At 38.0% G+C, this 12,073-nt stretch overlaps 1 protein-coding gene across 1 annotated transcript in view; it reads right to left on the bottom strand.

Annotated features, from left to right (window-relative positions):
- The window catches only part of adgrv1 (adhesion G protein-coupled receptor V1), a 128,231-nt gene that overhangs the window by 19,045 nt on the left and 97,113 nt on the right, over positions 1–12,073 (bottom strand). Inside the window, exons 84-85 of the mRNA XM_079608572.1 lie at positions 10,083–10,261; positions 7,158–7,315 (exon numbers count right to left, since the gene is read on the bottom strand). Of these exons, the coding sequence (XP_079464698.1) occupies positions 7,158–7,315; positions 10,083–10,261 (337 nt within the window). The remainder of the gene's footprint in view (positions 1–7,157; positions 7,316–10,082; positions 10,262–12,073) is intronic.

The following is a 12,073-nucleotide window of genomic DNA, read 5'->3' as shown; positions in this document are numbered from 1 at the left end:
TATGCACACCGGCGTGCAAAACGGCAGACGTAAAAGTGTAAAAAAAAAAAAAAAAAAACTGCCTTGGGTTTGTTTTTTTTGGTTTGACGCGCCGACCAATGAGATTGTCGTTTTTGTTCACGTGCCTGGAGCTGCTGAAGTTACAGTACTTGGTGGCGCTCAAGCACACATTGATAGAAGACGACAACGTAGAGGAAGTAAGTAGACGAAGAAGATGCAACGAGGCAAGATGAATGTAGAGCTGCTGGTCTGTTTGGTGTCTGAACACAAAGAACTTTATGACAAACGCCACAGCGACTGCAAAAATCTCAATAAGAGGGAGTTCTTATGGAGAGGAATTGCAATGCAGATCAAATAGGATTCGATGGTGAGCTGCGATAGCGCCATCTACTGTCAGGGAGTGAATTTGCACATTCAATGAAAACGTCTTGAAAAATGCTGGCGATAAGCGCGTGATAACCGTGCACGAGGCTTTATCATGTTTACTTTTTTTAATTCACATTTTGTCTTCACTAGTTCAGTTAAATAATGACAAATTAAAAAGTATATACTATTTCTAACAGTTACGTATATTTAAAATAACCAATATTACATATAATCTTTCAATCAATAGGGTTATTAAAGCATTATTAAATGCATGCATAATTATAAAAATAGCAAAATGCTGTGTAAAATTATTTGAGAGGTGCAGTAGGCCTTCATGCCAACCTATTTCTTGTAAATTCCCCAAATACACCCTGTATTATTGCTATAATTAATTGTATTTACATTTAGTTTACACTTGTACACTTTCATTTTGATAAACGTTTCCTTTGTGTTTTACTCATATGCAAGTTCTTCCACAAATCAATAACATCCAACTTCTTTATATATCTGTTCTTCCAGCTTCTCCCCGTTTATTGTTTTGCATATCAGTCTCATCTTTGTACATGTTGTTCTCTCTCCATGTCCTTCCCTCCCTCCTCTCCCTGACTGCCTTAGCGTTCCATCTCTGTAAGCACATTCCAGGCTGTGGTCTGTGTGCCTCTGAAGCAGCAGGTTCCCAAACTCTGAGGAACCATCTCTCTGCTAGAGCACTTCCTCTCTCAATGAAAACCAGGCTCTCATGAGGCCATGGCTTAAACACAAGGACTGTACGATACCTCTAATGTTTCCCCTCATATTTCACAACTGAAGTGACTCCCATGCAGCCAAAGTCAAAAACATTTGACTGAATCAACATCACTACATCAAGTTACACCGACAAAAGTAATTTCTAAGGGTTTATACACATAATATATGTTTTTTAATTGTTTTTTTTTTTCATTTTACTTTACGAACTAAAAACAGTAATATTGTGAAATGTTATTACAGTTTAAAGTTGTTTTTTTTCTATTTTAACATTTTTAAATTATATTTATGATCATTTATTCCTGTGATGGCAGAGCTGAATTTTCAGCAGGCATTACTTCAGAAATCGTTCTAATGCTGTTTTAATGCTCAACAAACATTTCTTATTCTAATCAAAGTTGAAAACGGTTATTCTGCTGAAATGTGATACATTTTTTAAGGATTCTTTGATGAATAGAAAGTTCAAAAGAACCTAATTTTTCAAATATATTTTTCTATTATAAATGTCTCTATCACTTATGATCGTTATAATGCATCCATGCTGAAAAAAAGTATTAATTTAATATTATTATTATTTTAAAAATCACCATTTTGGTGGTCCCTTTTGAACTTTCTCTTGACTATAAGTAACTTTGCAACTACATGTCAACTAACTAGACTGTCTGCTTAATATCTGCTAACTCTTTATTGTGATGGTCCACCAACAGACATTCTCCTGACTATAAGTAACTTTGCAATTACATGTCAATTTATTCCAACAATTACACAACCAGTCTACTAATACTCTACTAACACTCTAATGAGAGTTAGTTGAAGGTGCAATGTTACTTCTAGTCAACAGAATGTGTTAAAGGGACCATCAAAATAAAGTGAAACCAAAACAATTCTTAATGACCCCAAACTTTTAAACGGTAGTGTCTATATATTAATGAATTATGATTATATCTTATATTAATCTAACATAATGAGAATGAGGAAAGTGATATAAAACTGCACTGCACTAAACAATCTGGAAACTATACAGAAAAACAAAATCCACTGGAACATATCAACCAATCAGAATCTAGAATTCTGACCTTATCATGTTAAATACACTGGTAGTGCTCTGACAGAAAAATAATACTGGGCATTTATAAGTCATGACAATAATATTTAGTGGTGCTGAGATATTCATCGATTATAATGGATAAACACACTCTACAATCACAACAGACAACTATATTATTATTCCAAAGTTTAAAAAAAGATTTCCTTGTTTCTTGAGCCTCAGCATGAGAAGGCAAGCACTGAGGACCACTGAAGGAAGACAGCAGGGCCCAAATGTGAAACAGAACTCTGGCTCCTGTTTAAGATGCCAAAGCAGCTGTCACAACACTCAGCTGTGGTTCGGCTCAGAGGATGAAAGACCTTCTTTTGTCTCCCTCTTGAGTGAGCTAACATCTGCCTGGCCAACAGCTTCAATGATACGAAGAAGAAGAAAAAAAATCACCAAGTGTTTCAACTGGAAGAGACATGGGTGGTTAAAGAAGAAGATCTTGGTAAAGAGATGAAAGAAGAAGAGAGTGGGAAGAGCTGAGATCTTCCAGTAAATCTGCTGGAACACCAAAGGTGTCCAACAATTTTGAGAGAAGTAAACAAAGGCTTAAGATGGAAGTACATACTAGATCAACACGCTCTCTGGAACCAAACACTTGATATCCTTGTGTGTGTGTGTGCGTGTGTGTGTGTACGTGTGCTTGTGGGTGACATTTGGACATCCTGCTCCTTCCTCTGAACTGTGGGTGTGGGGAGCGTGTCTGGCCTCACGCCAGCGCTCTGACCAGACGTTCCATACAACATGTTCTCTGAAACCTCTCTAGGGAAAACTAATAGAATTTAGCATAAAAAGGAGGATGGATAGACTCTACAGCAGTTCCAGTGACCATTAAAACAGAGGTGAGATCACAAAAAAATAATAATATCAGATTTGCCTGTATTTAAGAAAATTCAACATGCAAAATAAGTTGAATAATAAAAATACCATTTAAAAAAATCTATAAGTTAAGCCATAAGTTGATATGAATTACCGTAATCAATTTTATAAATCTCATTATAAAGTCTTTTTCAACATTAAAATGAGATGTATACTGCCTAAAAAGTACATTGCTGATCATTTTCAACTCGAACAAACAAAATGAAAGTATTTGCTGTTTTCACCAAAACACATGGATCCAGACACTAGACTTTGGGTCAAATCCTGGGAATGTTATGCAACAGGAGAATAGTGTTAGTGATACAAGCAATTAAGCAAGGTCATAAAGATATGAGATGCAGGAGGGTGAAATGGACATCATTTAGAAGCAGCTGAAATATGATCGTGATAAACAGTGATTTAGACTCTAAAACCCTGCCTGTATGACTCTACGGGCTGTAAACGAATTATGCAATCATGAAATTGTGGGAAATATTATGCATGACCCAGGGATCAAGTGTCTGTACTGCAAGTCATTACTAAGCAAATACAGTCTGAACAGTGAAAGCATATGGATATACTCTTTCAGATCAAAATCCAGTTTGACTGTTTTGTTCTCAAAAAACAAAACAATATTAAATAGGACTGTAAAACCCAGATGAAGTCTGGTTCCAAGTACAATTACACAAAAGGCTCATAAAAGTCACGAGTTCTCTCCCTTTGTTTACTATCAAAACTTGGTCTCTTTATCGCAAAGTACATCTAGTACGGCAATCAGTCACTGCAGTAGATTCTAAGAACAATTCATTTGACTTAGGACATTGTATCATTTTCAATTCGCCTTCATTTTCTTATTTGAGTTAACTAGGCTGTTTATATGCTGGGCTATATAACTAAAAAGCAAATACAGGTTTTCAAATGTTCACCAACGGTTTAGGCTGGACTTTGCAGTTATGTCTAATGACTAACAATGAAACAGATCATATGTCAGACCAGGCCAGTTGCACAAACTTAGCCACTATGTTAGGACTGTCTTATTAAGTACTAGTTCGACCAAATAGCAGTTAACCAAGGGGTAATCATTCTTACTTTTCCTAGTCAAATTATACTGATCGACCTTTTTCGGTAAGTGACTTTAAAAGTCAGTCATCTAATTTTTTCTTCAAGACAGCTCATAACTTTTTAAAGTCCCCTGGTCAATAATTGTATCCTTTAAAACTAATCTTTGATCACCAAAATTGCATATTTAAAAGTTTTTTTTTCTTTGAAAAAAATAAATAAAAATCTTTATGCCTTAACAAAGCCTGAATGTAACTTTACACCCTTGCCTCATTTAGTATACGTGGTTCTATAAATATGCAAATTAGCCCTGCCTCCACTCACTCACACCAGCTCAGAGATCCAATCCTTGATGATCACACGTTGTCGTGATTGGTTACAAGGTAGTTTACCAGAAATACCAGCGATTTCAAACTGTGATTTTGAGACTATTTGGTTCACTGCCGTTTTAAGGAGAAAATACTCTGCAATGGTGTTGACGTGCATTTGTAACTAGTTTGTCTTAAAGCATATTAAAAACACCACATAGACATATAAACAACATTAAAAGCTTGATTTTCACCACAGGGGGACTTTAAGACTAAACTGGCTACATTAGCATAAAACAAGACAACACTTTACAATAAGGTCCTACAGGTAAGTTAATATATTAACAACGGACAATACATTTAGTATTTGTTCATCTTTGCTAACAACTGTTGTTATAGCTCATGTTAGCTCAGGCATATTAAATGTAGAAATTAACATGAACTAAGAGAAAAAAAATGCTTTTGAAGTATTTTTCAGTTTTAGTTCATTCATATGTATTCATATTGTATTCTTCAAAGCCCCCACAGCGTACAATCAGTGAGCTATTGCAGTCATACTTCACCACATAAACAAGCCTCATTAAAAGAGATGAAGGATTATTCCTGAGCCAATAAGGCTTCTCCAATAAAATTACTGCACTGTGAACAAGCACTACTTCTCTTAAGATAATGTAGAACAACTGCAAAAGCCAAATTAAATCTTTAAATAGGGTTGAGGTAATTACCTCCCCACAGGCCTTGGAAAGAACACCTCTGCCTCTAGCTAGCGTCAGAGACTGACACGGAAGAGAAGAAATTGGTGAATAAAGTCGTTATTTATGTGCACAAAAAGTATACTTGTAGCTACATAACATTAAGGATGAACCACTGACCACTGTAGTAACATGGACTATTTTAACTAATTCTTTACTACCTTTCTGGGCCTTGAAAGTGGTAATAACGTTGCAGTCTAAAGGGGGTCAGAAAGCTCTCGGATTTCATCAAAAAAATCTTCATTTGTGTTCCGAAGATGAACGAAGGGCTTATGGGTTTGGAACGACATGAGGGTGAGTAATTAATGACAGAAATTTCATTTTTGGGTGAACTTACCCTTTAATATCTTGGCTCTAATGTGGTTCTTCTACAGATATTTTAAAGAGCACCTCAGAATATCTCAAAGGCAAGTCACAGATGTAACTACCAGTTTAGAGATGCAAGTGGTCATTTTATATAGTATTTATTTTAAATATTTATTTATTTTCATTTTATATATTTATATAGTTTTCACAGTTTGATATATCTGAAATTCGAAGTAATAAATGCAATCATTCACAGAACCCATGTTAAAACCATGCATAATTGAATTATATTTTAAATAAACTAGGAATTGAAGACGCATGTGATTGCATTTATTTGGTCATTTAAGTGATAATTCCTTGATTTTAGATGATTAAGTTAACCTGTACAGAGCTGAACTTCTTCCTTCATTACCTTCTTCTTACTTCATCCTTCTTCTGGCAGTAAATGGGATGTTGCGGCTGTGGCTTTAGGCAATGGGCTGGCCTGACGATGTCAGAACTTCTTTTCTCTTTAAAACCGTACTATATTTACTTTATATCTAAATTTAGCTTTCAACTTGTCGACCGGCCCACCGGGAAAAAGTTATTTTGCTCGCTGTGGCCAGTTCATCCCTGTCCCGAGCTGAATGTTTGGTTTGACGTGTAATCAAGCAGTAACACACCCTGGCAGAATCAACATCTAGAAGAGCCGCTGAGTGTTAACAGGAAAGAGCGAGTTTACAAGATGCGTATTTATCCGACTGTGCTTCTTAGATAGTCGTTAAACACATCCGGCATCAAGGAGCAAATTTGCAGCATAATGTATTTGCTTACGTCTGTGTGTCCTGCAATATGAAAAAAAAAGCACGAGTGGGAGTTCTACAGTCAGGTCATTGTGTTTGCGAGCAAAGGGTGGGCTGACGGTGCAGCCCTCTGTAATAAAGTTGAGTGGTTTAGGATTAGCCCGCTGTGCCGCGAGCATGCTCGCGCACAAAGAGGAAAGCTAACATTGCACATGGCAACCCTTGCTGACCACCCACACGCACACTGTACAATACCACCATTTAAAGCCCAGAACAGCAGATACGGGTAAACAATGAAACCATCACGGTGGATTAACAAGCGAAAGGCAGTGTTTGACATGCTAATTGTACAAACATTGGTTGGAAGGTGCTGATATTACACTTTTAAACAGTGGTAATTGTGAGACTAAACATGAAGGTGGAGGTTGTGAACACCAAATAAATAATCATCCAGTTGAGAGTTGACATACATATTTACTCAGCAGTGGAGAAGCGAGTTAAACTAGATTTAATCCAATGATCTACAACCTGTTCAAAATTGCTGAGGGCACTTATAAAATAAAGGAGAGACTAACAAACCATCATAAAAAGTAATACGTTATTTGGAAGGTGTGTAATTATTTGGAAGGCAGTGCAATATTCCTGTAAGCACAGCCCAGAGCAATCTGATGATTGCTTAACAAGACTCTTTCCAAAGGAAAGCACCTACTCTTAGTTTACTTTCAGTTTATCTGATGATCATGAGTTCTTTACTTTAAAAGCACCGGTTTCTTGTAACTTGTTCACTGCAGTGATAGGTTCTTTCCCTGCTAAAATGGTAGGATACCTTGAGGCTATTTATTGTGCAATTTGTAAAATTCGATACAAAAAAAACCACAAGCTTACACACCTGAGCTGTTTGTTCGCCCTCGGTAGACGTCATCATAACCCTTCCACTGCTGAGTGACCTGATACGCATGGATGAAGATCACCAGCACCCCTACCACACAAATGAGAGGAACCAGGGCGGCCGTACAGAGAGCGGCATATACATTTGGGATGAAGCACCTACAAAGATGACAAGAAAGACAAAACAGAAAATGAATATTGTCAGTGCACAATAAAGAGGATTGGTACACAAATGTATTGTCAGGTTTATGGTTGTGTGTTTGTGTATTTAGTATTCCATGAAAGAATGATGGGCGTCCTTATGACGTTTTATGAATGTTGTCTATTTTCACTTCTGAACCACAAAAACACAAACTAAAGATGGAATCTCCTGAGATTCTCTCTTTTTGAGATTCTCTCCTTCTATCTAAGGAATTTCTTCCAGTCAGCATTTGTTTTTGTCCTGCATGCAGTTATGAAGTCTCTGGCTGGTATTTGGAATGGGAAAGCTTTGGGAAACTCAACCCAGAGTAATCTTGTTATGACGTGATATGTATCAAAATAAGCAGCGGTTGCATTCTGTTCACAGGCCTGGCATCTCCCTGTCCAGACAGAATGGACAAACACAGTCCGTACACATTTCATAGGGAAGAAATGGCACAATGTAGCCATAATAGAATTCAGAGCATTTGAAATGCATGTAGGAAAATAAGCAGGTCATTTTTCACTTAGTCTCAGCCTCAGCCGTCACGCCCACGGAACGTTGGCTAAACATCTGATGCATATGGTACACTTAACTGGAAACACTTCAGGAATGTCGAAGTCGTCATCTGATTGGTTGAATTTTATCGGATTTCCGGGGGGGCGCGAGTGTCGCGTTTATTTTCGGTCCGCCGGGAAACAAAGCGCAGACGTGTGATTGCGGAAGAAAAACTGTTGTGTTTACATGAGTGACAATGAGCATTTATCAAGATCAGCTAAACGTAGGATTCTCAAAAGTATGCGAGGTTCACGGCATAAACTCTTTTAAGAGATGTCCAGGAGTTTTGTTTGAGGCACTTAGTGGAGACTTGTTGCACGCCGGTCTGTTGTTGTGGGGACATTTCCACGCCCCGAAACGTGACGCTGAACGAAACGAACTGTAATTGGTTGTTTGACATGTCGGTCAAACTGCCTTATGGGCGGGCCTTGGCCAAAGAAAGCTGCTATGAATTCCAGACCTTCAGCCGTCAGTCTGAAGGTCTGGCTACGCGAGACTATTTTTCACTTGACTTCATCTGATTATAATTTTGAAACACTGGCTCGGTTTAGTGTAATAGCCTGTGCCTGTATATCTGCCAGACAGAAAACAACACACATTTTTGAAATACGAAATAAACATGTAGGTCAGTTTGTAGTTGTGATACCTGTTGAGTAACTATAGCATTTCTCTGGCAATTGGCTTTATGCCCAGCTGCACTACTTCCTGAACTTCAGCCAGCTCCTTTGTTTCCTGTCTGCCATTTTTGGACAAACTGATTAATCCAGGTGTGCCTGACCTCAGTAACAATAATCAGACACACCTGGATTAATCAGTTTGTCCAATTGGCATAAAGTCAATTGGTATAAAGCCAATTAGGGGGCATTCACACCGTTTATTTAATGTTTTCTTTTTTTGCGACGCAGGGCAGCGGAATGAAAAAAAAAAAACTCTGCAAGGTCTAGAGATTTAGAATGTGTCATGCACGAGACACTGTAAAAGACGAGAGACGCAAGAACAAGAGTGTCTGTCTAGTGCATGGTTACTTACAATAATGGTGGAAAATCAGAGCAGCAAACTGCAAAAACATGTTCTGTGTGAAGGGTGAGGTCACTTACAAATGTCTCAGCATAGTTTTATTGTTATTATCACACACACACACACACACACACACACACACACACACGCACACACACACACACACACACGCACGCACGCACGCACGCACGCACACACAATGTATTTTTAATGACCGTTTTAATAAAAATAACAAAATAATTGGGAAAAAAGTACATAACAAAAATACTAAAAATGTTACTACAATTACTTATTACAAATAAAACTACTATAAAATAAAATCTAATTAATAGTTGTACCACTACATGGTGCCAATAGTCATGTCACCAATTTATATTTACACATATGGTGAGGTTTAAAGTGTGTTTAAATATGACCTTTATACTAATGTGCTTCTAGTAATAGCATTTGACTCTTCCCGGGCCACAAACATTTCCCTATGGTACGGGAAAAGGCGAGAACTGCGGTGACCTGTGAGGTGACATCATTTGTTTGCTCTTGGAAAGAGAGATGTTTGGCTTTCATGAGTCATCTGGGAGTTTACTTGCTAAGAGCTTCTTTGAGACAGGGTGAAGAGGAGTGTCCTTAGTGTTCTGTTATCACTACATGCTTGGCTGGGGTGAAACTGAACGTATGCACAGTCACAGCTAGTGATCTCATAAACACAGAGAGGCTAAAAATAGCAGCTCTACCCGACTTACCAACAACAGACCCTGACCACACACAATCAATTAATGTAAACTGGGCAAAGAAGTGTGTGTGTGTGTGTGTGTGTGTGTGTGTGTGTGACAGAAAATTGCTTACAATACATTAACACAGGATATGAACTATGAGTCTGAAACAGTGACAAAAATGTGAGCTTTCATGTTTGTGGATGCATGAAGTGCTTACGAAAAAAATCAAACCTTGTTAGTAAGAGAACTGTACAGTCTGAGAGAATGTACAGTCACTTCCATAGTTTTTTTTCACTCTACAAAGTATTACTGAAAATTACTAGTTCGTTTGACATCCCTACTCTACAGCATTTATAATTATACACAAATGTACAACGGTATGGCCTCATTTAGTAAGTAAATGTAAAAGTAAATGTGTGGTGTGTGTGTGTGTGTGGGCAGATTTTCACAAACTCACAGATCTCCTTGCACCAGGCCATACACACTATGGATGCTCCATCCAAAACCTCCCAGCAGGACCACAACCAGAATGATGATGACCAGAGCAGGAAGTCCCCAGCTGAGCAGGAAGTAGAGAAGATAGCGTCTCTCTGTGTGCTCATCGTTCATCACCAATATCTGCCAGAAGTTTATGGCCTGGGAAAGAAAACAGAAGTGTTACTAAATAAACAAATGGAAACATGGCCGTGTTACAAACAAGCCTGATTTATTAAAAAAGAATGGTTGATTAATGTTCTGATAAGACTAGTGTAACTGATCCTTCTCAACCCGCTCTGAGTGGGATTCGGGATCCGGGGTCTCCGGCTTGGAAGGTGGGCGCTCTAACAAGGAGGCTAAAGACCGCGGCCTCTATTGTACTTAATTTCAGTAACTACTCGGACTACTTGTTCAGCTAGCCTACTTTATTTTAGGCATTGAGGTACTTCAGCAAATAGTTCAAAATCAACATTGAAGTCCTAGGTGGCACCTTCATCCATCAATATTAACTCCATAAATGGATAGAAACTGCTGCAGCTCTGTTTTGCTGTGCTTGGAACTTGGATAAGAGATGAAGAGAAAAGAGAAGCTGGCAGGACGTTGTATTAGCTTTTGGGTGTCCAAACACACTGCAATCCCTCTCCAGCCTCTTTGTAATTATGGAAGAAGTTGGCACTACGCCTGTCTCGCAACTTCCATTGATCCGGTGCTTCAACCGTGGCAGTTTATGGAGTCTCTGGGATTTATTTTAGCACTGGCTGAAACACGAGTCCATGTGCGTAGAAAGAAACTCTTAGATCAATCGTTTTCATTGATAAATTGTACGTTTTTCAGTGCCCTTTTATTGCACTATTTCCATTGAAGGCTGGAATACACAACATGACTTTTAAAACATATTTGCAGTCAGAAAGAGTCAATGGTGTTGCCAAAAGTGAGAACCAGCCTGCAGTTTCTGGGCAGTCGGGAGTTGACAAATCATGTAGTGTATGATGGACACCGATTGTTTTATCTTCAGACTATGATTCCATCTGGTCTGAGGATACCAAACATGTCTGATATTGAGCAAATTTTAGAACTAATATTGTTTTTTATTTGTCAAGCATCTCCTAGCAACGAGGTGTGCGTTTCTGTGTGAGTATGTTGTGTTCGGACTATGGTCCTCTCCTCAGTTGTTTAGTGTATGATGCCAGATTTTCTCTCTAACCAGTCACACATTTGGCAAGTGTATTACGTCTAGCTTTCTAGCCTTGAACAAACAAAGACAAAACTTTGTTTTATACCCAGATTCTCTCAATTAATTTAGCTACCAGCAAAATTTGCACTGAATGTAATTTTTCTGGTGCAATTCCTCATCTTGTGGGTCAGTTTTAGGTTGTAGAAGATGCAGCAGACTCCCATAAACTGAATTGTGGGTTGTTACTGAATAAGATGCAGTTTTTTTAACGGTGAAATGCGGATCAGAGAAATTAAACAACAATGAGAAAAGTGTGAATTAATTATGACACATCACATAAAGTGAAGTTGTATTACAAGTAGGGCGGCACTCGATTAAAAAAATTAATCTAATTAATTAGAGGCTTTGTAATTAATTAATCGAAATTAATCACATTTTAATTGCATATAAATATTTGACCTGAGAACAAATATAATGGCATAAAAGTAATTTTTAGTATACCATTGAATAATGACTGAATACATAAGCTTAAGCAACAAAATATTGTTTATTTTTGTTCAACCAAGTCCAGCAGACCAGTGCTATTTTTGCCATTAAGTGTAGCAATAGCCGTTCCGAATTCCTTGTTGCATAGCTTGCACACAACCATGCTCTTATCGACGCTTCCATCCGTTCGTTTTTATAACAAAATGTCCCATCCATGGGGCCAACCAAAGCGGTCTCGTCAGCTTCTTTGTTCATGTTCACTGTGGTTTGTTGTTGTACGGTTATGAACGCTATTGGTGCTCCAGTATAAT

This window comes from Phoxinus phoxinus (genome assembly GCF_949152265.1).
Source record: "Phoxinus phoxinus genome assembly, chromosome: 3".
Classification (NCBI taxonomy): domain Eukaryota; kingdom Metazoa; phylum Chordata; class Actinopteri; order Cypriniformes; family Leuciscidae; genus Phoxinus; species Phoxinus phoxinus.
Note: the sequence above shows the minus strand (reverse complement) of the source record. Positions and strands in the feature narration are given on the sequence as shown.